At 55.9% G+C, this 27,666-nt stretch overlaps 2 protein-coding genes across 4 annotated transcripts in view; both read right to left on the bottom strand.

Annotated features, from left to right (window-relative positions):
• Positions 1–248: 248 nt before the first annotated feature.
• Positions 249–18,680, bottom strand: P2RX1 (purinergic receptor P2X 1). 2 transcript variants are annotated; one of them, XM_065909633.1, is made up of 12 exons: positions 18,329–18,680; positions 7,700–7,847; positions 7,326–7,397; positions 6,774–6,843; positions 6,450–6,546; positions 6,057–6,137; positions 5,629–5,770; positions 3,065–3,192; positions 2,537–2,627; positions 2,061–2,126; positions 1,649–1,750; positions 249–1,536 (listed from the first exon to the last, which is right to left on the bottom strand). In XM_065909633.1, the coding sequence occupies exons 1-12, from the start codon at positions 18,463–18,465 to the stop codon at positions 1,471–1,473; spliced, it is 1,200 nt and encodes a 399-aa protein (XP_065765705.1). In that variant the 5' UTR covers positions 18,466–18,680; the 3' UTR covers positions 249–1,470. The 2 variants fall into 2 exon arrangements, with proteins under 2 accessions (XP_065765705.1, XP_065765706.1); XM_065909634.1 differs by having other exon boundaries at positions 7,326–7,346.
• Positions 18,681–24,360: 5,680 nt separating this feature from the next.
• Positions 24,361–27,666, bottom strand: part of ATP2A3 (ATPase sarcoplasmic/endoplasmic reticulum Ca2+ transporting 3) — a 33,937-nt gene continuing 30,631 nt past the window's right edge. Inside the window, exon 21 of one of the 2 annotated variants that reach the window (XM_065910077.1) lies at positions 24,361–25,774. In XM_065910077.1, the coding sequence (XP_065766149.1) occupies positions 25,755–25,774 (20 nt within the window). In that variant the 3' untranslated portion in view covers positions 24,361–25,754. The remainder of the gene's footprint in view (positions 25,775–27,666) is intronic. The other variant, XM_065910078.1, reaches the window with a different exon arrangement.

The raw sequence follows: 27,666 nt of genomic DNA, 5'->3' as shown, positions 1-27,666 counted from the left end.
AGCCACTAGACCACCAGGGAGTCCGTGGATAAAGGTGAACCGATCCCCAGCACTGCCTCTGCGGGGCTCAGGACTTAAGGGTCAGCTCACCACCTCCATGGAGAGATCCAGAAGGACCTCAACGATCACTCAGCTCGGCCCTGAGTTTCACAGCTGGGAACTCTGAGTTTCAGAGAAGGCGGGAAAGAAAAGGCAGAAGGCAGAGGTTTGAACTCATTCACCATTCCTTTTATTATCTTCCACCCCTTGATTTCTCAGACCTTGTGTTAACAGAGCTGGGCAGGCCTCGGGAGCCGTGACTGGGTCACAGGCAGAGAGCCCAGGATTTGGCTGAGGCTCCCACCCTGGCCAGAGGTAGCTGAGTAAGGATCCATCACTAAGAAGGGCCGTCCTGGCCTCACACACTTCAGGATAACACATTCCCCTGGAGTTGATGAGGCGTGGACCATGAGTCTGTGCCTGGGGATGTAGGTGTGTTCAGATGGTTGTGTTTGCAGGGCCCAAGCTGTTCAAACACACAGTGTGGAGGGTGTGCATGTGGGTAAGTGCATGTGTGTGTGTGTGCATGAGAAACTGTGCGGCTTGTGAGCACACTACACACCTGCTAAAGGCCTGCCAGGTGATCACCTGCCAGGTGATGCTGGCTGCAATGAAGTCTGATACCCCGTCAGGAGCAGTTCTAAAACTTAGGTCCTGAAGGGTTATGCTATCCTCGGAGACCATGTGACCAGCCCGGGCAATTCTGGTTCAGGAGATCTGGGGTGTGCCCAGGTGCCGGCACTGTTTTTGGATTTCTTTGTTTGTTTTTGGCCTCATGGCTTGTGGGATCCTAGCTCCCTAACCAGGGGATCGTGCCCTGGCCATTGGAGGTGAAAATCCTAACCACGGGACCACCAGGGAATTCTCAAGTGCCAGCACTGTTGACAAGCATCCCAGGAAGATCTGGGGCCAGTAGGAAACAGGGTTCAAGGTTAGCCATCCAACAGAACTCTCTGCGATGCTGCAAACATTTCTTGTGGTTCAGTAGGGCAACTGCTAGCCACATGTGTATCTACCAGTTGTAATGTGGCTAGTTGGAGGAGCTGAAGTTTTAATTTTATTCAATCTTAATTAATTTAAATTTAAATAATCACCCGCAGCGAGTGGCTGCCACTGGGGAGAGCAGAGGTCTGGAGACCCAAGGGAGCAGGACGGATGGATGAAGGCCCAGAGGGACAGGCACAAAGCTTGGGGCCAGGAGTGGCTGAGGCTGGGGAAGACTTCCTTGGGAGGGTTGCAGAGTTGGAGCTGGAGCCCAGAATTGTGAGCTCCCGGCAACTTGGTGTCTGCCTGGCTGAGAGGGTGGGAGAGCTCCTGGGGAGACCCTTCCGCCCTGGCAGGGGGACCCCTCTGCCCTGGCTGGGACCCCACCAGCTCCCCAGGGAGCAGGGCTCCCCTCCTGCTGCGTCCAGTAGGAGCCGAGGGCGGAGGTCAGGACGTCTTCATGTTCTCCTGCAGAACCAGGGTGGAGCCGGTGGCCGCGGGGTCACGCTCTCCCTGTGTGAGAATCGGGGAAGGGGGTGGGTCAGCCCCCGGGAAGCAGCTGGTTCCCCGGCACAGACGTGCGGGCCTGAAGCCTCCGAAGGGCTGACTGGGGGAGTTCTCTTACCGGCCCTGGCCCCATGTCCTCCGCGTACTTGAACTTCTTCTGCTTGTAGTAGTGCCTCTTGGGCAGGATGTGGAGCAGAAGGAGGTCACAGAGAACCGTGGCCTGAGGGGGCAGGTGGAGGGGAGGGCACAGGGGTCTGGGGACAGAGGCAGGACCCTGCACACCCCACCGCCACCCCTGCTGACCTCGGGGCCCAGGCTGAGTCCTGTCTGGACTCAGGTCCCCTCCCACCTCTGTCCTGCCCCAGCTCTGGGCCTCGGTTTCCTCAGACAGGCTGTGGGTCTAGAGAGGTGGGGTGGGCTCAGAAAGAGTGAACAATTTTGGTCAGGTTTTGAGGTGGGAGACTTGTTGCGGAGGTGTGGAAGGAGAGGGACTGACCCCAGCACAATGACCACACGGCCTCAGTACTTACCACCCCGAAGATGCCGATCCCAGAGCCGATGGTGGTCATTGTGGGAATGATATCAAACTTCCCAGCCTGGTGGCAGGGCCCAGGGGAAAGAAGGGTTAATGGTCAGAAAGGTCTGGTGGACAAGGCCTTCCTCAGAAGCCCTAAGACTAGGCCAGGGGCAGGGGGACTTCCCCACCCTCCAGTGTTTGCTGGCCCCATGGCCCACTGCCCACGGTTCTGGCTCTGCACAGGGACACAGTTGCTGGTCAGGAGCCCTGGGTTTTGACCTTGGCTCTGCCACCCTGGACATGGGGAGGTAGAGGGGCACTGTGGTCATAGACTGGAAAGCCCTGCCCGCAACAGCACCTCTGTTATCAGATATTGAAGTGCTGAATGACGCCCATCCAACTTCCTGTCGCCTATAACCATAGACACCCCAGAGATGCCAGCAGGAACCAAGAATGTGTCTCAGGCTGCCCTTCACACCAGACACTCACCTTGCCATCCACCAGTATGTCAAAGCGAATCCCAAACACCTTGAAGAGGTGCCGGTAGTTGGTCCCATTCTCCACGAAGTGCCTGGCAAACCTTGGGGAAGGGGAGAGGTCGCAGGAATGATGGAGAAATGTCTTGGGTCGAGAGTTCCCAGAGCATCATGGATGCAGGAGCCCTTAGAGGTCCATAAGGAAGTCCCATGCCCCCCAGTATTATATAGAAGGGGAATTGAAGGCAGGAATCCAAGCCTCATTCCAGGAATGCTGTATTCAACCGTCACCCTAACTCCTGACGTTGGCAATTTCCCCAGCCAGTCCTGGCCAGGTGGACCTCAAGGGAGTGGAGAGCCAGGGGTGGGGCTCAGGCCTCTAAGCTTGTGCTCCCTGCTTGGCCAATCCCAGGAGGATGGGAGTTTCCCAGGCTCCTCTGCTCCTCTCCTGGGGACACCTGCTTGATCTCAAGGGATGATGGGAGTAGAAAAACCCACAGGGCCCCAAGGAAGGATGCACTGGTGGGGGCCCGGCAGGCACCTGAAGTTGAAGCCTTGAGACAGCTTTTTCTCCTCGTACAGCCCATGGAACTCGTAGACGGGTTTGCAGTGCCGCACGTGCCAGTCCAGGTCACAATGCCAGTCGATGGTGATGCCCACCACCCCACCCTGCCACGGACACAGGAGCTCAAGATCCAGGGTATAGGATCAAGAACTCCTGCCTAATAACTGGTGCCAGCAGTCTTTTAAAGAGGGAACATTTTTGTTTAGCTGTTTGTTTCAGAAGAGACTCTGAGAAGCTGCTTGAGGGTTGAGGCCCTATCACCACCTCTGGCCCCAGTTCCTGCCCATCACACTCCAGTTTCTAGAATACACCAAATTCTTCCTACCGCAGGGCCTTTGAACATGCAGTTAACCCCCTCCCTGCCCCCCATTCCCACAAGGCTGCCTCTTTCTCATCCTTTGGTCACTTCTCCTGAGAGGCCTCCGCTAACCACTACCCTCAGTCTCAAATATGCCTCTGTGATTCCTTCTAAAGCATTTTCTTCTAAAACATGTGCTACTTTGTAGCCATATATTTATTTTCTTTGATTATTCACCCATGACCATAAACTCCACAAGGGTGGGACTGTCTCATTTGCACTGATTCCTGAGTCCTAGCATGGGAGGCAAGGAAATCACTGTTGAATTAAAGAGTGAGTCTGTAGGGACGTCCCTGCTGGCTAAGACTCTCTGCTCCCCATGCAGGGGGTCCAGGTTCGATCCCTGATCAGGAAACTAGATCCCACATGCCGAAAATGAGAGTTTTCATGCTGCAACTGAAGAACCTGAACGCCACAAAGAAGATCGGAGATCCCGTGTGACTCAATAAGACCTGGCGCAGTCAGATGAATAATACACACTTTTAAAAGTAAGTCTGGAAAGACATGGGCTGGGAAGAAAGAACCTGAGAAAGTGAAGCTCCTCTGGGTGAGGCAAGAATCAAGGACAGGTGGGGGTGGGCTGAGCACCAGGAGAGCTGGGGGTCAGGTCAGAGCAGGGGAGCTAGGCAGGTAAGCGGGAGGCTAGATGCTTGTAGACAATGGTGATGGGTGAGAAGTTCCCAGTGGAGGTGGTAGGGAGATTTTTAGGAAAGGGGAAAACTATAACATTCAGCTTTCTGGTCCTGCGTGTTGCTACAGAGTAAACCCCCTCCAAGGATTGGCAAACTGAGGCTTAAGGGCCAAATTTGTTTACCTATTGTCTGTGGTTGCCTTTGCCCTGGGTCGTTGGAATGGAGACCATGTGATCTGTGGCTCATGCTTATTCTCTGGCCCTTTAAAGAAAAACTTTGTTGACCCCCATACTAGATAAAGGTGTAGTGAATGAGGGCTTGCCAGGTAGCTCAGTGGTAAAGAATCCGTCTGCCAAGCAGGAGACGTGCATTTGATCCCTGAGTCAGGAAGATCCCCTGGAGAAGGAAACAGCAACCCACTCCAGTATTCTTGCCCGGGAAATCCCATGGACAGAAGAGCGTGACGGGCTACAGTCCATGGGGTTGCAGGAGAGTCGGACAAGACTGAGCGACTAAACAACAACAAATGGTGAGTGAGTTGTTTTGGTGGGTGATATCACAGAAAGGGACTGATTTCCATCTCTGAGGCCCTCGGGAGCCTGATGAAATGAATCACAGGGAAACATGTACCTTGACTGCCTCGGGCCAGGCAGCACTGAAGTGCCATCCTGCGTGTGACGTCAGGACAACCCTGCAAGACTTGTACTGTTATTTCTCCCACTTCACAGGAGTACAAGCTCAGAAACACTGAAGGTAGGGAATTTGTCTGAGGTCATGTGGCTCGTTTGGGCCAGAGCCAGAATCTGAACCCAGTCAGGCTGGTCTGTGCTCTTTATAAGGTTCCCCTCCTCTCGGAACCCCACACAACTGCACATCTGAGAATTCCTCCAGAATTCCCAGGAACCCCAGGCAGGCACAGGACTTCTCAAGGGCACGGACCATGGGGTTTAAGTTGCTTTTATCTAATATTTAAAAGGCAGGACTCCCCTGGTGGTCCAGTGGTTAAGAATCCACCTTCCAATGCAGGGGACATGGGTTTGATCCCCAGTCTGGGAAGATCCCACCTGCTGTGGGACAACTACGCCTGTGTGCTGCAACTTCTGAAGCCTTAATGCCCTAGAGCCCATGCTCCCCAACAAGAGATGCCACCGCAGCGAGAAGCCTGCTCACTGCAACTGGAGTGTAGCCACCACTCGCCGCAACTAGAGAGTAGCCTAAGTTCGCATGCAGCAGTGAAGACTCAACACATCCAAAAATTAACTAATGAATGAAAAAGAAAAACAGTGAGCCCTCAGAAGACATCCAGGTCACATCTGCCTATGGCCATTCATTCTGGACACCTCCTCGGTGCCAGGTCCGTGCCAGGGCCTGCCGAAGACATAGGCCTGCATCTCAGGGGCCCCCACTATTAAGGGATAGGTCTGTATATATGGTCAGCCAGAACCAGGGACTTGGGGGGATGGGGTGGTTAACTGGGCCTGTTAACCCAGGTCAAAAAATAAGGCCCGATGATTTGGGGTCCAGGCCTCCCCACGCACCCGGCACCATACCTTCTCGGCCAAGGTGCTGAAATTCTGGCCTGACTCCTGAACCACATAGCCGAGCTTGAAGACAGGACACAGAGGGTGCAAGGTCTTGTGATAGAGGCAGGTCTTCATGTAGCGGGCGTCCACCTCCTCCACCAGGTTGCGCCTGCGTGGGCAAGAAGGCATTGGTGGCGGCAGTATGCCAGCTGGGAGAGTACTCATGGGAGGGTACCCACCCTGTCCAGGAGCTCAGGGTGGCCCCTCCCTCCCAGGCCCCAGAGACGCCCCTCCCACAGCCCTTGGAGCTGAAGGCAGCTCCCCCTACCCCCACACACAGGGGCCCAGCCGAGCTTCTGCCCCCAGACGGAAGTCAGCATGAGTGCAGGGTGACAGAGGTGACAGGTTGTAGCCTCCGAGGGCTGCCTGCATTTCTGGCTGCTTTTCCCACGAACCTGGTGACCTTGAAGCGTGGAAAGCTGATGCTGTTCTTGATGAAGAGAGTGAAGTTCTCGGCCTCTTGGAGAAGGGCAGGGCTGGAGGAGACCACACTCACTCACCACCCTCTCCCCAGGAATCTCTCGCTCGCCCATGGGAGCTGGGCTGGGGGGTGGGACTGTGAGAGCCCACGGGATCTTCCTGGGTGGTTGGAGGGGCGGGTGGGCTGTAACGTGGACTCCCAGGCCCCTCGATCAGGGGCTGGGGCATCTTTGGCCTGGGCAGCACAGATGGGGTGTGGGTGGGGTTGGAAGAAGTGGGGACAGACCCTTCCCAGAGCACAGATCCGGACGCCCCTCTCTCTGGGCTGGGGACCCTGCTCCCTGCTCCCGGGAAGGACAGGGCGTTACCATGGGATGTTGTCGTCCACCTCCACAGGGCACCAGCCGAAGATCTCACAGGTCTGCATGGTGTCGTTGAAGGCCACACACTTGCCCGTGCGGATGCCTGCAGTGAGGGTGGAAGCCCTGGGTATCCACCCCAAGCTGGCGCTGCAGAGGAGACTCCCCAGGCCCCGCTCCTGGGAGCCCCCAGTGATGGGGCACCCAAGAGCAGAAGCCTGAGGACAGACCTTCTGGGATGGGGGAGGCCAAGGTCGGGGTGGCAGGAGGGGAGGGGGCAGGAAGGAATTCCTGTTGGAGGAAGCCTGGAGCTACCGAGGGGAACGGCCTTACCTTGAGCCTTCCTTTCTGCCTTTCCCGGGGTGCAGCCACTATTATTCATGCATGTGCCCCCTTCCGGGTTCTGGGGGAGAAGAGAGCTGCTGGCCACAGGCCCCCTGGGTTGGGTCCTGAGTAGATACACACACACCCCACCCCCCACCCCCCCCAGGGCCCCAGGGAGGGTGTGGGGCAGGATCTGAGATCCCTTCAGGGTGACCCTTGCTCACAGCCTCCTTTCCCCAGTCCCCCCACCGCCTAGACCCCTCTGGGCTTGTGCCCAGTTGCCCCAGGGCTGATGTCAGCCATCAGGGATTGGGGAGGGAGGTGTTGGGGACTGGGCAGGCACTGAGGCTCAGCATCCCGCTTGACACACAGCTGGGAGGGAAGCCTCAGCTGTGCCAACAGTGGGCCATCACTCTGTGTGAATCTATGCCTGAAATTCCATCATTATGGCCCCGCGGGGAGCCTTAATCAGGATTTCCCTCCAATACTTAAGTGCACCTCCTCTTCCACATTACTTTTTCCTGAAGGTTCAAGAAACAGGGAATGGGTAACAGTCCTCACCTCTGCACAGTGACCTTGAGCCTGCCGGGGGGTGGCGATAAAATTGGTCATGACCACGAAGGAGCTGTCCCCCTGGAAGTGAGAGGCAGGGGGAGGGCAAGACAGGGTTCTGAGCTGGGAGAAGAGCCTGAAGAATGCCAGCACGGTCCCAGCCAGCCCCCAGAACCCACAGGACCCCCAGCAGCCTCTACACTCATGACATCAGAGTGGGGTGATGTTACGAGGCTGCATCTGTCCCTTGTTCATGCGGAAACTGAGGCCCAGAGGGAGAGAGAGGAGCGAGGCTGGTCCCATGCAGGGGCAGGACAGAGCCTAACCCAGCTCTGAGCCTGCACACCCTGTGGGTGGGAGATGCCTCCCCACAGTCAGCTCACCTGTGCTGGGAAGACGTAGTCGGCCACATCCCAGACCTGGGGGCCCAGGCTTGGGAGCTGTGTCACAGCCAGACCTTTGAGTTTAACAGATACGCTGCTGATGAGGCCGCTCGAGGTCTGGTAGCCCTTCTCGTAGACAAACACCCACCTGGAGGGGGATGAGGAGGGCAGAGGGGCCAGAGCTGGGCAGAGCCACTCCAGGATGGCACGAGGCTGTGGGCCACTGCCTCTTCCTCCCTCCCCTGGGAAGGGGAAGTCCTTTCCCTTCCCGTCCCCAAGTGAATCTCTGGGGCCACTCTACTCCTAAAGCTTCGTGTGGGGCTGGAGGCGGGATATCTTCATCTGCCTCCCCGTGTGGGAGCTCCATCCTTCTTTTCACTAGGAAAATACTAATTCCCAGGGAGAAGAGCCCCTGCAGGTCTCTTTCGGCTTCTTTTCCAAGAGTAGGGTTTGGTAGAGGCCAAGCGTCTTGGGGGCTCACATGATAAAGAATCTGCCTGCAATGCAGGAGACCTGGGTTTGATCCCTGGGTCAGGAAGATTCCCTGGAGAAGGGAATGGCTATGCACTCCAGTATTCTTGCCTGGAGGATCCCCTTGGACAGGACGCCTGGCGGGCCATAGTCCATGGGGTCGCAAAGAGTCGGACACGATTGAGCAACCAACACTTTCACTTTTCAAGCTTCTTGGACCCCGGTCTTCATCCCTATCTCCTTCCTTGCTGAGTCCCTCCCACTGAGAAACAGCAGAGCCTGCTGATGCCTGAAAGCCTGACCTTTGGTGTCCAAGTCCGGGCTTGCATCTCACAGGCTGTATGATTTGGGGAAGCTATTCAATTCCTCTGTTTCAGTTTCCTTGTAAAATGTAAACAAGAGTACCAACAGTACTTGAGCTGTGAGTCAATGCCTGGAAAAGCACTTAGAATGGAAACTGACGTGGGTTAAGCGCCATACAGACAGACATTAACTACTATTGTCTCAGCTCTGCTGGGAGCTTCTGGGGAGGGGGACTAACTGGAAGGGAAGCCAGAGGGGGCTTTTGAGGGACTTATACCATCTGGCCCCAGTTGAGGCCCTGGTGGGAGTGGCTCAGGCTGGAGGCCTCCCAGCTTTCCTGGGAAATTCTGGCCTACCCCTCCCAGCATCAAGAACCCCTGCTCTTGGGGACTTCCCTGGTGGTCCTGTGGCTAAGACTCCATGCTCCCAATGCTAGGTGCCCGGGTTCCATCCCTGGTCAGGGAACTAGATCCCACAAGCCACAACTAAGAGTTCTCATGCCACAACTAAAGACCCTGCATGCTGTAACAAACACCCAACTCAGCCACATAAATAAATATTTAAAAAAAAAGAACCCCTGTTCCTCTAGGTTCTTCACCTTTAATCTGGGAGGTTTCGTGGGACCAATCTCCCTCCTAGCTCCATGGTGGGGGCACATGACCACAGCTTGCTAAGCAATGTTCCACCGCCCTTGCAACGGCAATAGGTCTAAGCATGCCCACAGAATCCCGAGGAGTTTCAGCAATGAGGCCAGAATTTTTCTGGGAATTACTGGGAACGAGACAATGTTTCAACTGAGTGGCTAAGCCAGGTGGTTACCAGAAGAAAACTATGGTGAGTCATCTTTGTTATCTCAGGGAGAGACCAAGCCTGAAAATGAAGCCAACTTAAGGGAAAAGCCAGGTCAGGAGATGGAGAGGACTGGACTGCTGACAATGCCGCTTGAGCACCTGGATCCTGCCATACCTGAAGCAGGTTGAAAAATCTACTTCTGGATTTTCCAGTTACATGAGCTCATAAATTCTTTTCCTTTATTTAAGCCAGTTTGGGTTTGGTTTCCGCTGCTTACAAATGAGAGTTCTGGAGAATACTCCTCTCCAGGGTGTGGTCCCCTTCCTTCAGGAAAGAATCTTGGCGATTCCCTGTAAGAGTGTGTGTGTGTGTGTGTGTGTGTGTGTGTCCATGGGACCCATCAGAGCGTGTAGTTGTGTATCTCCAGGGCAAATCTGTGAGCACAACTGTGGCTGCAACTGAGTGTTGGGAGGTGTGTTTCTGCCTCTATCACTGCTCACACTACCTTTAACCCACCTGTCCAATGCAGAGCTCAAAGTCCCTCTTCTGTCCCCCAGAACTCAGGCCCCAAGACAGAATTCTCCTGGCCTCTTATTCTCAGAGCCACTGCTGGCTCTCTGGGGGTGTCTCCCTGCTCCAGGCCCCAGGAAGGCAGCCCACCATGTCCTCCTCTCCCCTCCTAGAGTCCACTCCTCTCCTCTAAGACCCTTCCCTGCCACCCCCCTCCCCCACCCCAGCCTGGGGCTGGCCCCCAGACCCCTCCTCCCAAGCTGAAGCATGGTCACTGCTGCCCCCTGCAGGTCTCAGATGGCAACAGGTGAGGCCCAGCGGAGGCTCCTAATGCTCAGCATCCTGAGCCTGCCTCCCTGTCTCCAGGCCCACCAGGGAAGGTGGGCCATCTGAAGTCACTGTTGTCAGGGAAGATGGGGAGCGGCCCCGTATTCTGAACCTGCTGCAGGAGAGGTCACTGGCCCGCCTCTTGGCAGCTCCCATCCCTGACATCCTAGCAGCATTTCTCTCTTTGCCCAAACCCAACTCCTCATGTAGAGATGGAAAAAGAGAGGCCTAAAAGAGTGTAAAATCAGTCCTGAATGTTCATTGGAAGGACTGATGCTGAAGCTGAAACTCCAATACTTTGGCCACCTGATGTGAAGAATTGACTCATTGGAACAGACCCTGATGCTGGGAAAGTTTGAAGGCAGGAGATGAAGGGAACGACAGAGGATGAGACGGTTGGATGGCATCACCGACTTGATGGACATGAGTTTGAGCAAGCTCTGGGAGTTGGTGATGGACAAGGAGGCCTGGTATGCTGCAGTCCGTGGGGTTGCAAAGAGTTGGACACGACTGAGCAACTGAACTGAACTGAAGGGAGTGTCCCTTCTGTGTCTGAGACAGACCCCAGGCTCGAAGGCCCCAGCCCAGGATTCTGCCCCTTCTTCGGCAGAGCAGCCTGGAATCAACATATCTACACGGAAGCTGTGCCCTGGAGCCAATGTCGCCATTCCCGCTGTGTCTGCCCCCAGGGGCTGTCAGTCCCGGGAGACGCAAATCTGGCCTCGGGGACCTTAGTTCTGATAATAACAGGCCCGCTCCTCCAAAGCCATGCTCACCTTGACTGGGTCTCGTAGTCACCAGCCCAGGAAGGCCACCGAGGGGGCCTGATGCCAAAGACACCAGCATCTTCAGTAGCCCCTCCTCTTGCAGAAATTCTCTTTCCCATTCTTTCCTCCTCACCCTCCAAAACACCCTGACCTGGTCTCTTCTCCAACAGCCCCTTGTGGGAGAGGTCGCATGGTGGAGCGGCTGAGAGTGCAGCCTCTGGAGCCGCAGAGGTCAAGGGTCAAGTACCAGCAGTGCCACTCACCAGCTGTGTGGCTTCAGGCTAAAGACTAAACCTCTTGAGCTCTGGATTTCTCAGTTAAAAAGGAAGTGAAGGCACTTGCTTCAAAGATGCTGCTCATTCAGCAAATGCAGCCCCTCAAGAAGAGAAAGGGTCGAGGTGATTGGAGGATGTCCCCGTGAGTTCTCTTTAAGGAAATCAACACAGTGCTTGGCATGCAGTTAGCCCATAAAAAAAAAAAATCCTATTTATTTACGGTTTCTGGTGCTCCTTCACTAATTCCTCCTTAAATGTCAGTCTGCCCCATCCCCTGGCTTCTATTCTCAGCCCAGGCGGAACCCTGTGTGCACCGCTGCAGGCACACTTTGTCCCTGATTTTCTATCTCCGCTTCTGCGCTCTCCTCCGGGATTCAATCCCACACATTCATTTAGTCATTCAACAAGTATCTATTTATCAGGCCCCTGTTATGTGCCAAGGACCGCTCTCGGCATGAAAAATACAGAAAAGAACCAAATAAACCCAAATTCTGCTCTCGAAGAGCTTATCCAAATGTTGAAGCCCCAACTGTGAATGTCTGGTGACACATATTCCTTCCCCTTGCCCCGGGCCCACCCCGCCTCCAAACATCTCACAGTTACCGCCAACTTAACTTGACCCTTTGGAAAACAGTCTGGAAGGTCCTCGAAAAGTTAACCGTGGAGGAACTTCCCTGGTGGACCAGTGGTTACGAATCTGCCTTGCAATGCAGGGGACGCAGGTTCAATCCCCGGTCCGGGACTAAGACCTCACAAGCTGCAGAGCAGCTAAGCCTGTGTGCTGCAACAGCTGAGTCCAGGCACCACAACCAGAGAGTCTACAGTGAAGATCTCACGTGTGGCAACCAAGACCTGAGGCAGCCCTATAAATAAATAGATAAATATTAAAAAAGAAGTTAAACATGAAATTACCATTGGCTCAGCAACTCCACACCTAGTGACAGAGTCAATTCCTAGGAGTCCAGGGTCCCTGAGAAGTAGAGCTCTGGGGTTCTTGAGGAGGAGATAGGGACCTGGAATTCTCAAGGAAGAAGAAAGGACAAACATCTTTTTTTTCTCTACATTCCTTAGTTTTAGTCACATAAATCACTTTTTTTCTTTAAGCCTGGAACTGATGATTACACAACAAACAGCTCAGTTTAAACTCTGTACTAAAGATTGTATAACAGCGATGTAACCTGCTTGAGGATAGTTTCTCCTCCCTGAAACCCTTCTGGCTAATCCTCTTATCTTAAAATGTAAAATATGGGAGTGGGTCTAGTAAGATCTTTACAACCTTGAGACATTCTTGTGATTTATTGTAATAACTAATTTAAAAGTATATAACTCCCTTGCTTAGAATAGCGAGGGGGACACTCTCTGTCCCCCTTCTGACGCCTATATCAGAAGCTCTCTCTGTCCATTTTCATACTTTAATAAAACTCTGCACAATGGTTATACAACTTTAATAAAACTCTGCTACTTTAATAAAACTCTTGAGTGAGTAAGCCTGGTCCCTGGTCCCTGGCCCCAAAGCTAAAACTTCTTTGGAGATCAAGAATCTGACACCGTTCACCATAAGCTATTATCAGGAACTGAATACCCAAGAAAATTGAAAACATATCGTCATAGAAAGTCATACACAAATGTTCACAACATTATTCACAAGCAGAAACTGGGAACAACTCAGATATCCAGCAAAGTGTGAATTTCCATATAATGGCATATTATCCAGCCCTGAAAAGGACTGAAGACCTGAAACGTGTTATAACCAACATGGATGAACCTTGCAAACATGATGCTAAGTAAAAGAAGCCAGACACAAAAAGGCCACATGTTGTATGGTTTTATCTACATGAAATATCCAGAATAGGCAAAGTAAGGGGTAAGGAGCCATGGGGAATGATTGCTAACGGTGTGAAGTTCATTTTCAGTTTAGTTCAGTCACTCAGTCGTGTCCGATTCTTTGCAACCCCAGGAGCTGCAGCACGCCAGGCCTCCCTGTCCATCACCAACTCCCGGAGTCCACCCAAACCCATGTCCATCGAGTTGGTGATGCCATCCAACCATCTCATCCTCTGTCGTCCCCTTCTCCTCCTGCCTTCAATCTTTCCCAGCATCAGAGTCTTTTCCAATGAGTCAATTCTTCGCATCAGGTGGCCAAAGTATTGGAGTTTCAGCTTCAGCATCAGTCCTTCCAATGAAGTTCATTTGGGGGTAGTGCAAATATTCCGGAATTAGATAGTGGTGATGGTGTCTCAGTGGTAAAGAATCTGCCTGCCAATATAGGAGACGCAGGAGACATGGATTCAGTCCCTGAGTTGGGAAGATCCTCTATAGGAGGGCATGGCAACACACTCCAGTACTCTTGCCTGGAAAATTCCATGGACAGAGGAGCCTGGTGGGCTACAGTCCATGGAGTCACAAAGAGTTGGACACGATTGAGTACAATGGTTACACAACTTTGTGATTATACTGAAAACCACCAACTTGAATATTTTGAAAGGATGAATGTTATGACATGGGAAATCCATCTCAATTGAACCAAAGTTCAATTGGGCCAAACTAAATGCCTCAACTCCCCACAGAACTTGCTTCTCTGAAGCCTTCATCCTGCAGGAAAGAACCGTACCTACCCCAGCCTCCAGGCTCACAGCCTGGACATGGTGATGCTCACGCCCCCTCCTCTGCCTCATGTTCATATTCTTTGCATCCCTCCAACCTTCCTGTCTCCCCTTGGTTTTCACCAAAAGACCCAGAGAACTTTTTGTAGGGGGAGGGGCTGAGACACAAGAGGAGCTGGATCAGACTCCAGGGCAGCTCTGACGTGGGACAGGGAGGACAGGTCGTGCGGTTGGTGATACAGGGTGTAACCTTGGGCCACGTACTATCAAGCAGGCAGAGCATCCTTGGGGAGGGCCTAGGCCAGACTCCAAGCCCAGGAAGGATTGTGTTCAGAGCTGCAGCCCACACTGGGGGCTTGGGAGTTAATCAACATGCAGACAAGTCAAGCTGATGATTTATGTCTTTAAATGTTTTGAACGAGTTGCCAGCCTCTAAAAATGAAGAGATGTTCCTTTCACCCATAAATTCCAGTTTCCTACCGCTCTTGAGAAGCCAGGAACTCTGGCCATGCTGGTCATGTTGCTCAGAGCTGCAATGGTAGGCAGAAGAGGCTGAAGAGACCCCAGCACGGGGCCCGCGGGATGATGACCTGTCTTCCTTGCTCACTGCTTCTTCCTTGGCCTCACCCCCTATCATCACTGCTGCTTCTTCTCAGATGTCCTGCCTCTGACTGCCCCACTCTACACCAGCACCTGCTTGTCCTGGGGCTTACCCTGTTAGACACCTTCCCATGGCACCCCACCACATACAGAAAAAAGCCCATGCTCCTCAGCTCAGCGTTGAGAGGTCTGAGCCAGTGGTCCTGCTCGCTCCTCCCTCCCCTCTCCCTTGGCTCCATTTATGCTCCCCCAGCCTAGTCCTAGTGACGCTTTTGCTGTTCCCTCCCTGCCCCAGGACCTTTGATCACACTCTGCTTTCCTGCAGAAGTGCCTGGATTGAGGTGGGTACTCAACTCAACCAGGCTCCACCAATCAGAATACTCCCTTTTCTTGGCCACAATGATTGGTTCTGACCAATTGGTTCATGACCCAACCCCAGCCAATAAGAGTTGGACCTGGGACTTTACTGGAACTCTGGAGGAGGAGATCAGAGTTGTGCCCCAGGGCTGCTGGTGGCCTTTTTTCCACTCTGCGGACAGGTCTAGAGAATGAGGCCACCATGGAGGAAAGCAGAGCTGAGAAGAGGAGAGCCTGGTTTGCTTTCTTGGAGAACCCAATGAGACCAACCTGAATTCCTCACTGTCCCTTAGAATGTGCTGCTTCTGCACCCTCATCGTGGAGGATCCAGCCAGGCCTGAAGCCTGCACTGATTTTTCTGTTACACAAACCAATCAATACCCCCAACTCTTCATTTTGATTGGGTTTCTGTCAATAGGAACCAAGAAGTTCCAGCTAATCCATCCCCAGCTTCTCTCTCTCCGCTTGTCCACCCTGTACCCCACCTCTATCCCAGGGAACTTGACACAGCCCTAGATACAGAGAAGATGCTGTAAAAGTGTCCTCAGATACCTTTCTCCCAGCGATAATTTGTATCTCTCCTTATCTCTGATAGGTGCACTCCAGGATCAGAGGCATGTGGCTTCAAGTGCTCCATATAGGGGCACACAGAAGGCCCATGGGAAAGCCAAGAGCAAGATTGCCTGGACTACAGCCTCCTGGCCTTTGCTTAAGCCTGGTTCTATCACTGTGTCACCTCCTCCAGGAAGCCTTCCCAGACTTCCCTTCCCACATGGCATTCACAAATCCCTTTGAGACCCACCTGTGTGTGCAGTCAGACCTCTCTCCTCCCCTGACCAGAGCACGCCAGACAGGGACATGTCCCAGCATACCCCATGTATGGACCTGCGAGGTCATGAATGACAGCCCACTGCCTGCACACCTCCAGTATGGAGAGCTCATCACCTCCCAGGAGACAGCTCTAACTGTAAATTAACTGCCTGAATTTTTAAAAATTATTCCTGTATTTATTTATTTTTGTCTGCACTAGGTCTTTGTTGCTTCGTGCAGGCTTTCTCTAGTTGCAGTGAGCGGGAGCTATCTCTAGCTGCGGTGCTGGGCTTCTCATTGCTGTGGCTTCTCTTGTGAAGCACAGCCTCTAAGGCGTGGAGACTTCAGTAGTTGCAGCTCACAGGCTCTAGAGTGCAGGCTCAGTAATTGCGGCACATGAGCTTAGTTGCCCCGAGGCATCTTCCCAGGCTAGGGACTGAACCGGTTTCCCCTCACTGGCGGGTGAATTCTTAACCACTGGACCACCAGAGAAGTCCTAACCGTCTTACCATGCTCAATCGCCCAGTCATGTTTGACTCTTTGCAGCCCACCAGGCTCCTCTGTCCATGGAATTCTCCAGGCAAGGATACTGGAGTGGGTTGTCATTTTCTCCTCCAGGGGATCTTCCCAACACAGGGATTGAACCCTGGTCTACGGCATTACAATAGGTTCTTTACTGTCTGAACCACCAGGGGAGGTTGGGAGGTGGGAGTAATTAAAGAAATGCCATCCCTCCTCAGGAAAGAGCAAATTATTGAGCCTTCAGGCGACGTCTTTAGAGGGCCCCCCAACCCCTGCTCCGTGGAACAGCTGAGAAACCGACACCTCAGATTGTGAGACCAAGTGCAGCCGGGGTTTGGTCAACGGCTGCGGGCGCCTGGCTGAGCGGTCAGTGCAGTGATGGGAAGTGGCCAGATGAGGGCGCCAGAGACAGCAGGAGTCGCAGCCCCAGCCAGCGTTTGAGGGTCAGGTTAGGGGGTGTTTCAAAGGGACCCCGCCTTCCTCTGCTTTGTGACTTGGCCAGGTCAGTGCCCTTCTCTGAGCATGCTTCCTTTCCAGGATATCAAGGCTGACTTTGGAGCCACACGGCTGGATTCAGATCCTGATCCTGCCTCTTTGTAGCTGTGAGAACCGGGCTAAGTCAGTGTCTGAGTCCTCGCAACCCTAAGGAGTCCGCGTCCATTTGGAAGCTGAGTGTACCCACTGGGGAGGGAGGTCCCCGTCCCTGGAGGCAGTGTTCAGCACCGGGTGGCGCCCTGGGGCATACGCTGCGGCCGGGGGTGGGTTGCAGGACTGTCTCCTTTCCCTCTGACAGTCTGTGACCAGCACGTGGCGCTGCTCGCAGTGCTGACCCGGAAGCAGAAACGGAACCACGGGGGCCGCAGTGAGGACAACATTCTCCCGGCCTCTTGGGGCGAGGGGTCGACTGGGCCAGGCTGGGCAACCCCTCCCATCCCTGGAGGGTCAGGAGTGTGGCTAATGGTGGACACACATCGGTCCCCCATTAGAAGGGTTCTCCCTCGTGAGGCGGGAGAGGAGGAGGCCGGGGATCAGGAGACCCCGGTTCAAACTGGGACTGACTGCTGACTTGCTGAGTGACCTGGAAACCCCACTGCTCCCCTCTGGGCCCGTTTCCCTCACAAGCTCAGTGACACTGCAGATATCAAACTGGTTTGTGGACAGAAGGCCGAGGCCGAAAGGTCTCGGGGGGCTGGTCTGTGGCCGTGCTCCACCTGCCTGGTTCTGAGATCTGGGGGGCCGGATGGAGCCAAGGGGAGGCTGCTTCGCGTGATAAAGGCCCTGGGGGAACCAGGACTATGTGGTCGCCATTTGGCCTCCTGGTCAGCCCGGCCTGGTTTGGTCTTACGGCAAAAATGGGGATGTGGAGACCAGAGGGGCAGGGTTACTGGTGCCCCAGACCCCCCAGCAGGGGCTGAACCCCCTTCAGTGGCCCTGGGGCCTCCGGGAGCCCTCTGTGGGGTCACTGTAAGTGCACCTGCTCCCCCCACACACACACCAGGGCACTCAGTCCCAGAGACACTCCCAGCAGCCACACCCGATGAGCAGGTGCCCAGACACGTGAAGGCACATACACTCCACGCAGAGCTCTGGGTATGACACACACGCTCCACACCCCACACGTGTGATCACACCGGTACCTGCTGAGACAGCCAGGAAGGTGGCCTCTGTGTGGGCCCCAGAACAGCAGCCCATAGGTGAGTCCCACCTATTTCTGCCCCTGCAGCCCTGGGAGGGTGGGATAGGTCCCATGATGCCCAGAAAGGGGCTGTCATCCCCGGGGCCAGAGCCGACCTCTGACCTTTGGGAGACATGGCGCCTTTAAGGCACCAAGTGTTCTGAACCTGCAGGTGTCTCTGCTCAGAGTCTCAAGCAGCCCAGGACGCCTCTAGTTCAGGCAGGCAGATGGGAGCAGGGTCTATCCCACCCTGGCTTGTAAGGTGAGGCACTGCCTCCATCCCTCAGCAGCGCATTGGGAGGTCAGAGGTGGAAGGGCTCTGTGGGGCTAGCTGGGGCCTCCAGCGCCTCCCACCACCCAAGGGAACCATTAGCCATGAGTCAGTTCCTCAGAGCCCAACGGCTTAACCTCTTATCCCCATATGACTGGGGGCAGGGCTGCCCCTCGCCCCCACGTCCCCATCTCAGCAGCGAGTTAGCAGGTTCCTGTTCCTTCTAAAAGGTACCGCAATGGTTTGTCAGGAAGGATGACAGCCATGGAGAGAAAGAGGGGCTCTCTGGGGGTCATGGGAGGCATCGCAGGGCCTGGAGGCGGCAGGGAGGGGGGTCCACACTCACCCAACGACATAGACCAGGACCACGAGCTGGATCAGGCGGAAGACGATGCCCACCTTCTTGTTGCGCACGAGCACCATCCGAGGGGTGTCGTACTCGAAGAAGAAGGCAGCCAGCTCATCCTGGAGCCGCTGCGCCATGGTGGCCGGGCTGGGGGCTGAGAACCGAGCCCCTTGCAAAGTCCTGGCTCCCCAGGGGTGAGCCAGGCGTCAACACTCACAGTGTCTACAGCGGCGAAGCTTCTAGGGGTTCCCCAGCCCCTCAGGAAGAGCAGGGTGGGGCAGGTGCGCCCAGAGGTCAGGAGTCAGAGGTCAGTTGGCAGCACTTGAGTTGGGTGGGAGCGTCCTTGGGTGGTCAGAACTGCTCTTGGCCCCTGGCGGGCGATGGACTGTGGGCCAGCCGTGCCTGTGGACAAATAAATTCCCAAAGATAGATGGGGGCGGGGCTGGAGGGGGGCCACCCAGGCCCAGCCCCATTGCCCCTCCTGACTCCGCCTGGGCGGCCCTGCTGGGCCTCCGGAAACAGGAGTTGTTGGCAGGAAACCACGGGCCACCCGTCACAAGAAAAAGATAAAGCCGTCAGCCCCCCACAAACCTGGTAGAAGAGAGCTGGGGGCTCAGGCCAGGGCTTGGGTGGAGTGGCCTCTGGCTGAAGCCCTCCCCACACCAGGAGCTCATCCGGTATCCAAACATCTTCCCTGCCCTCCCTCGGCCCCCAGGTGGAGCGCGCAGGCCCTGGGGCTCTGCAGCCAGGAGGGCAGAGAGGAAAGAAGGCTGCTTCCCGTCCGGCTCCCTGACACTTGCTGAGCCCAAGGCAGGACCCCCACCCTGACCTCCCAGACCCCCTTCCATCCATCCATCCCTCTGGATCTGAGCCTGGCCTGTGCCCAGTCAACTTCAGCTGGGCTGGCATCTCCGACCCCCCACTGATCCTGTCCTGGATTCACCTCCACGACCCTGAAACCAGCATTTCTGGGTACCTGGGCGCAGGTACCCAGACAGGATAAGGACCACATCTATCACGAGTCATGGTCGGGCTCCCTGAGCCCAGCTCAGAAAGCCTGATGTGAGGCGGTCTCGGTGCCCGCTCCCAGCTCTGCTGCCTGCTGAGGGGCCTGGTGCCTTGCCTCACCTCCCTTCCCCCTCTGTGAAACGGGGCGAGAGTGAGCTTTCTTCCTAAGTCGACGTCCCGGGGGTGGGCCCTGACAACACTGAGGACAGAGAAACAGGCGGCTCTTGAGCTTGGGGTACAGCTCCTCTGCGGCCCCTGTGCTCACCCCCAGCCCAGGCTCTGAACGCAGGGGTCCCCGGGGGCTGGGCTGGATGGGGACAAGTCCTGTGCGAGCTCTCAGAACACCAGAGCTGGAAGCTTCTCCTCCAGCTCCCCCTCATTCTGCAGGTGAGGAAACCAGAGCTCAGAGAGGAGAAATGAATTGCCCAAGCTCACCCTGCAAGATACAGGAAGCCGCTGACGGAAGCAGGAAGGACTCCCTGGCCCTCCCTCAGCCCAGGCAGGGGTTCCCTCAGCCCCGCCCCCGGCCCCGTCCAAGCTGCCCCACCCTGAAGTCTGATAGGAGTCTTCTTCCTGGCGGGGCTGTAACTGGGAAATCACTCTGGGCCCGGAGCCAGGCCCCAGGGCTGGGAATCCCAGCCTCTTGTCTGGGTAGAGCGGCCTTCTGGACAGCAAGGAGACCCCCAACTGAGGGCAGGCCTGCAGCCCCTTCCAGCCCACCCAGGCCAATCCCCCCATCAAACAGACCAGCCTCATCTTGCACAGAGCGCCCGCCAGTCTCAGGCTCGACTCTTGTCCAGTGATGCTACCTTTAAGAGGGCCTGGTGAGTACCACTTCCTGGGCTTTTCTAGGAAAATCCAGAGATGCTGGGGGGCAGAGCTGTGGTAGCCACATCCCTTTGGCCTGGTCTCGACCCCTAGACAAAAGGATCTGGCCTCTTCCCAGCTGACCTTATGGCCCTTGGACTAGCAGGCCCTGGACATGAATTGTTTGCAACTGGAGGTGGGGTGGTGGATGCTGACACCAAGTCTGAACCATCTCAGGAGGGTTGCTGGGACTGGATGAGGGGGCATGGTGGGGGAAAGGAAGGGAGCAGAGAGGGAGATGAGAAAGGAAGGAGGAAAGGATGGGGGATGGAGGAAGGGAGGGAGGAAGGGAAGGAAGTCAGGCAGACCTTTTCCAAACTGTGTTTGTGTCTTTCACACCATCACCATGTTCTCCCCCCCCTCCTCCATCTCTTTCTCCCTCAAAGAGCCAGGCTTGCTGATGGACAGATGGACCCATGGACAGACAGGTTTGCCTGAAGCACACACATGAGCTCCTGTTACAGCCTCGGTTTTGACCCTGACCCTCAGAAAACAGGACGCCCTGGAGAATGGTCTCATTTGGGGATGCTTTCATTACCCCTGAAAAAACAAAAAGAAACAAAAGAAGTTCTATTTCTTTCCCCAGATTCCTTTTCTTGTGGATAACTCTGCAGAGTAAGACAGGCAGCTGATAGAGTCAACGTCCCTTCACCGGTTCTAAAATGCATCTTTTCATCGATGGCTGTGCTTTCCTACACTTGGCCCCAGCTTCAGCATCTCCAGGGACAGATATCAGTGTTCGTTCTAGACATCTTGGGGAGTGAGGGAAGGCTGGAATGATGTGGGCTTTTCTTTATAGCAGCCCTGCTTGGAGAATCAGCATTTTACAGGTAAGGCCACAGAGGTTCTGGAAGTTGAGTGCCTGGCCCACCGTCACACAGCGACTAGCTCCCATGTCTGCTGGTGGCCAGGAAGAAGGTTCCCCAAAGTCTGAGATCTTGGCCTAGAGCCCACCCCAAGACTCCAGCCCTTGAGAGCTGCCAGACCTGCCTTATAAGCCCAAAGGCCAGATGGCCGGCTCGGGCACTGGGCCGGGCCTTGTAGGGAGACAAGGCATTGCTGCCAAGTGCTCGGCCCCAGGACGGCCTCCCCTGCCTGGCTAAATTTAGCGGCTCTGTGAACATGGAGGGGGCCTGTGTGCCTGTCCTGGAGGCCAGCCCAGGCCCTCAAGGGGGTCGCACAGGCTCCAAAGAGTCTTCTTGGCCATTCAGCGTCCCAAGGTTGCAGAGGTCACACCGCCGCCCGAAGAGGAGCTCAGCCCAAGGTCCCCAGACCACCTCGGCCAGTCTCAGGTGTCCCAGGGCCTCGCCTGGTGCCTCAGCCTCTCAGACACCGGCTGGGACACGGCCCTGGGCTGGTCTAACTGGACTGTCTGGGGGACATGTGGGGAGGGCGGGCATCCATGCGGAGGCCACAGCAGGGGACCCCAGGCTGGCTTCTCCCCACCACCTGGACCTTACATGGCTTCTCCAGCCTCTTCTATCCCCAACTATGGGCCATGACCCAGCTGGAGCCCCTCTGCCTGTGTCCGAGGCATCACAGGCCCCTGGTTCTCCTCCATGCTTTGGGGTCATTTCCCCTTGGCCTTCAGCCTCTTTCTGCCCCTGGAATGTGGGGCAATTTGGGGCTGGCCTGGGCCCCTGCACTGTACACTTTGCAGGCACACACCCAGAGGTCCACATCAAGCTGATGTTGAAGATGCTACACCCACAGCAACCACGTACCCACTACCCACTCTGGTCCCCACCTCTCTTCTTTCTTCTAAATCAAACTGCATTAGAGTATAAATTTGTTGTTGTTGTTCAGTAGCTCGGTTGTGTCCGGCTGTTTGTGACCCATGGACTGCAGCCAGACGCTCCTCTGTCCATGGGATTTTCCAGGCAAGAATACTGGAGGGGATTGCCACGCCCTCCTCCAGGGGATCTTCCTGATGGGGATGGAACCCAGGTTTCCTACATTGCAGGTGGATTCTTTACTGTCTGAGCTACCTTACGTGCAATCACACATGCCCATTTTAGTCACAGTTTGATGAATTTTGACAAATGCCTGCAACGCACTCCCCCCACCCCCCGCCCCCGGCAGTCCATCACTCTTGTACCTTCTTCCTGCCCCTTTGCTGTCAATCTTCCCCGGCTCCCAGTCCAGCTCTGTGACTCTGTTACTAGATTTGTTTTGCCTTTTCTAGAATTTCACAGAGCTGGAGTCGCTCAGTATGGGCTCTTTTGGTTCTGATTTCTTTTCCTCACCACCAGGGTTTTCAGCGTCATGCATTCTGTTGCAGAGATGGGTGCGCTGATTTTTATTGCTGGGAGGAGTGGGTGTTGCCATTCCACTGCATGGACACACCAGTTTGTTTATCCTTCCCCGTCGATGGATGTCTGGGTTGTTTTAGTTTGGGGCCACAGTGAATACAGCTGCTATGGACTCTTGGATTCAGGTCTTTGTGTGGACACGTCTTCATTTTCTGTGTTTGCTCTTCCACTTCTCCCAGCACAGCCCCAGTGGGCCTCCCTCCCAGATGTGGTGTGTAGTGGGTTGGGGGGGCACAGAAGCACAAAATCCTGCCCTCTGGAGGGAGCAGGGGGAAGCCACGGGTATTTTGGTGGCTGCCATCCCTGATCCAGAGTGAAGGATGCCGGGGCTTTCCCCGGAATTCCCTCCTGGGCCCGCGCCCGTGAGGTAGGAAACCTCTGTTTACCTTGGCCGCCCCGTCTTGGCCCATCAGGCTCCATGCTGTGTGCTGGACAAGGCCGGACTTGGGCAGGCCTGAGGGGCGGGGGCAGAAGCCCAGCAGGCTTGGCCACGCGCCCCAGAGGCTGCCGGGAGCCCTGAGCCCGCCTGTGTCCTGAGCAGACCCCCAGGCCCATCGTAGGGCCGCTTATTGCCTGTCTGTCAAGATGAGGGCCAGTTAGATGATCAGGCCAGATAGAGCCCTGCCTGGCCCACCTCATGCAGCTGGTTGAGGACGCCCGAGATGAGATGTATGTAAAGCCTCTATGATCTGAGATGGGCCGTGTACAAGGGGGAAACCTGTTCATTCCCAGATCCTGCTGCAAGCTGTATGTCAAATCCTGTCCCCCAGATAAAACCTGGCATCTCCTAAAGGTGGGTACTGCCTGCTCTGGTTATGGCCAGCTTCCTGGATATCCCATTCGTGCTTTGCACAGGGCCCTCTTGCTCAGAGGAGACCTGCATGCGTGGTTTATTGCTCTGCGGCCACTGCTAAGGAATTCTTTGAGACTTCCCTGGTAGTACAGTGGTTAAGACTTCGCCTTCCAATGAGCAAGGTGTGGGTTTGATCCCTGGTTGGGGAGCTAAGATTCACATGCCTCAGGGCCAGAAAACCAAAAAGTGCAAAACAGAAGCTATATGTGGCAAACTCAACGAAGACTTTAGATATGGCCCACATCAAAAAAAGAAAGAAAAGAAGCTTCTAATCTTTGAACAAGAAGCTCCATATTTTCACTCTGCACTGAAGCCTACTGGTTATGGAGCTGGTCCCACCTCTGGCCCTGTGGGCAGGGCCTGAGACCCGTCTCAGGGCAGTGAGTCCTCCTTTCAAAGGAGAAAACGAGGGAGGCAGGGGACCCTGGCTCTTTCCTTCCCAGAGCCCCCGGTCCCGGAGGGCAGGGCCATCTGGGTGAGTCAGTTCATGGCAAGCAGCTTCATGAGGCCCCTGGACAGTGTGAACCTCAGGAAGTCTTGGGGGGATGCATTCGGGTGGGGCTGGTAAGGATCAGAGATAGACAGTACCTGGGGGAGAGGCAGGACCCATGGAACAGTTGGGGCTGGGGGTCACCTCTGTGGGGAACAAGGGACCCCTGATATTCAGGCTCCAGGCCCAGTCCTGCTTCCCGTGGACCCCTCCCAGACTCATTTCCCCATGAATCACGTGTAAAGGCCTTTGATCAAGTGCACAACTGTCGAGTGCCGTGCACCTGAGAAGGCAGTCACGCCAGAAACTTGGCTCCAGAAATCAGGGTCTCCCCTGCCCTTTGTCTGACAAGATCTCCGGCTGGGGGCGTGGGAGCCCCAGATCTTGCTCACGGATCCTGGGGGAGGGGGCACAGGTGGTGGGAGCCCCCAAGGGAAGTATGGAGGGGGCAGAGAGGTGTCCGCTCCCCAGGAAACACAATGATGACCCTCACGGCCCCAGACACCCGGCCTTTATTTCTGTAGCAGACTGCAGGTCAGCAGGTGGGTACAGGCCCCTACCCCCCCTCACCGCCCTCCTCCCCTGCAAAGACAGGAGACTCTGGGTTCTCTCATTTTCAAGAGAAGGGAGGGCAAAGGCTAGGGGGAGAGGCCGCTGAATGTTGAGCCCATTTGTCTGCAAGGCAGGCCGAGGGGGCTTTTGATTCTGGGGACCAGGACGGGATGTGGGTCTTGATTTACATATAAAATAATCACTCTGTACACTCTCGAGGAGGGGCGAGGACGCAGTCATTGCTCACTGCTTCTTCTGTATCAAGCTAATCTTTGCTGGAGGAGCAAAAAATGAGTGGAAACATGTGTGTCCCTCGAACGCTCTCTTCCCTCCACGGAGGTGATCCAGGTGCACATGGGTCCCTCCAGCAAGGACGGAGGGAGGGAATGTGCCCTTGATAACCAGCCATTCTTAGTTATGACACCTGTCTAAGGTGTCTTAGACAGACACCCTTTTGGCTCATGGGTGTGTGGGGCTGGGGGGGGGGGGCAGGGGCAAAGACTAAGGCCAAGGACCACCCGGCCATGCAGAGATGGAGATGGCTGAGTCCTGGGCTGGGTGGCAGGGCAGTGTTCAGCGATCCCAAGGAGGTCTCGGGTCTCAGGCGGCAGAAACACAGAAGGCAACTCCATCCTCTGCTCGGTAGGGCAGGCAACGCAGAGATGGCGTGTTTCGTTTGCTCGGAACAGAGAACCCTGAGTCTGGAGCTGAGGCGGGCAGGCTGGCCATTTCCCAGGAAAGGGGGATCCCTGCTCAGCCCCCCTCCCCCACTGTGCCCTCTCTGTGAGCCTTCAGCTCCCTGCATGGATAAACAGAAACAGGCTCAAGCCCTCGTGAGTCGGTTCCGAGGAAGTGGAGTGGAATGGAAGGCGCTGTCTGTCCTCGTGTGCACAGCTGGGTCCGGATGTCCCCTCTTCACCCTGGGGCCGACCAGGCCCCTGACCAGGCACTCACTAACAGTGAGATCAGAGTGGTTCCCAGAACTCCATCAGTGTAGACACGCCTGCAGGTCACTAAGGGCATGCCCCGCCTCCAAGCAGGGAAGTGCTGGGAGTGTGAGTGTGTGTGCTTGTGGATCCGGGGAGGAGGGCTCCGGGCCAGCTCTGGCCTCTGGGCAGGCCCCTCGCAGGCTGCAGATCCTGGCCTAGAGCCCAAAGACCTGAATCACAGAGCCCCCAGGCAGGCGGGAGTGGGAACGGAGACCCCAGGCCAGGCCTGGCGGTGAGCCCGGTGAGCAAGCAGGCGAGTGTGCAGGCGGGTGGGGGTGGGGGTGGGGGCGGAGGCGAACGCTTGGGCACCGTCACTCTGAGGTACACGCTGGGGACTCCACTCTGCTCCCCGCACTCACTTCTGGTCCTTGTCTTCTAGAAGAAAACCCAAGAGCGTGTGAAGATGTACGTTTGGGAGCACACATCCAGGCTGGCTCCTTTGGGCCCCTTCTGGCCTCCTCTTCTCCGGGGAGAGCCCCACTCTCCCACAGCATCTCTCGGTCAGCCCCCAGCCCTGCTATATATCCCTCTGGACATCCCCGGGGTTTCCTTCACCCCAGGTATTCCATCAACACCCCCAGAGCATCCGATGCACCTTCTCCTCTTGGTTTCCACTTTGGTGAACCACCAACCACCAGGATGAGGTCCGGGAACCAAGGCCACCCTGACGTCTCGCCCATCTCTCATCCTCTGCTGACTCAAGGCCTCTCACCAACACCCTCTTGCCCCTGGCATCATGCTACAGACCCAGCCCACTGCGCCCTTCCATGGCTCCCTAACAGCCATCAGAATAAACCCTAGGCCCACCTCACATCTTGAACCCTCCCAGATCGGTCCACACTCAATCTCTTCAGGCCTCCCGGCCCCCGCAGCGAGGCCCACAGGCCTCCATCTGACAGCTGCTCAGCCGCACCTGGGCAGAGCCAGGAGGTGGGGCAAGAGGACACCCCGCAACCCCCCGGGGCTGACCCAGCAACCCCAACAGTCCTCTGCAGGACACACTCCTCGTAAATCGTGGGGAAGTCATGAGCATCAGTCCTCTGCAAAACTTCCCTAAAAGGCCGCCAGGCTGGCTTGGGAACATAACAGGGTCTCCCATCTCATCCCCGCCCTGGATGCCTTTAGGAGACCCAAGGGACTGCGGCCGCACGGGGCAGAGCTGTCTGGGTGCCAGCAGGCCCACTCCACCCCATCTCTCTGAAGTGGGCACAGATGCCCAGCCTGCAGCCCCACGCCACTCCTGACAGCCGAGCATCACACTCACAAGCCAAGCCTCACCGGGACCACAGTCAACATCTCGGGTTTTTGGTGGAGGTGGAGGCGTTGCCTGGGACCAGCTCACCCTGGGCCTCAGTGTCTCCCCTCCCAGACCAGCTCTACAGGCCCCAGCAGCCTCCCTACCTCTAGCCTCGTCCCCCATCTGCCCTCCATGGTGATCCCAGTTCTTCCTATGCCTCCACCCTTCTGTGGCTTCCACTTTCCTGAGGACAATGTCCAGGGCCCTCACCTTGATACTCGAGGCCCCTGTCCCACTCTGGCCTCACCCCTGTACCCTGCACTCTGAGCCCCAGCCCCACTAGAGCCTAGCTCCTTCTCCACCAAGTTCAACCCTCCCCTTTCAAACCTTTGCTCAAACCCCACCTCTTCTACAAACCACCCCAACCCCGGCCTGGCAGGGACTGCTCGCTCCCCTGTCCCGTCCTGCTGGAGGCCTGCCCCCCTCCCTGACCTGGGCCGAATCCGCCATCACCCAGCAACCAGCCCTGGAACAGTGCCGGAAACAGAGGCTTCTCCCCTTGATTGAGAAATGTCCTCACTTGGGAGTTTTCTCGAGAAAATGTGTGGAACCTCTTGGCCAAAGAAAGCTCTTGAAGACATGAAGCTGTCTGAGCTGCCTGCACCCCCAGGAGGCCTGACTGTGGAGGTGAGTGAGTGTGGCCAAGGTCAAGCCTTCTGGGCGGACCTCCCCCAACTCCGCGCTCCAGTCAGAGTTGGGGGTCCCGAAGATAGAGTTTCAGATGACAGAGCCAGTACCCCCTTCACTTCCCCCGGAGCGTCCAGCATGCTCAGTCGCTTCCGTTGTGTCCAACTCTTTGCAACCCTATGGACTATAGCCCGCCAGGCCCCTCGGTCCATGGGATTCTCAAGTGTCCAGAGGGTGGACCAGAAAGAACCCTGCAGCAGGCACAATGCTGCGTCCGGCTCCCCTGCCCGCACCCGTGAGTTGGAGCCTCACTTTGGCTCCCACTCCCACCAGCTCCACTTGA

Source organism: Muntiacus reevesi, chromosome 18 (assembly GCF_963930625.1).
Source record: "Muntiacus reevesi chromosome 18, mMunRee1.1, whole genome shotgun sequence".
Taxonomy (NCBI): domain Eukaryota; kingdom Metazoa; phylum Chordata; class Mammalia; order Artiodactyla; family Cervidae; genus Muntiacus; species Muntiacus reevesi.
This window is presented reverse-complemented; position numbering and strand designations above follow the sequence as displayed.

Coding starts and splice junctions, on each gene's coding strand:
- P2RX1 (XM_065909633.1), bottom strand. CDS start 18,465: ATGGCGCAGCGGCTCCAGGATGAGCTGGCTGCCTTCTTCTTCGAGTAC. Junction 7,398..7,699: donor ACTACGTCTTCCCAGCACAG/GTGAGCTGACTG, acceptor TCTCACTTCCAG/GGGGACAGCTCCTTCGTGGT. Junction 1,537..1,648: donor AGGACATGGGGCCAGGGCCG/GTAAGAGAACTC, acceptor ATTCTCACACAG/GGAGAGCGTGACCCCGCGGC.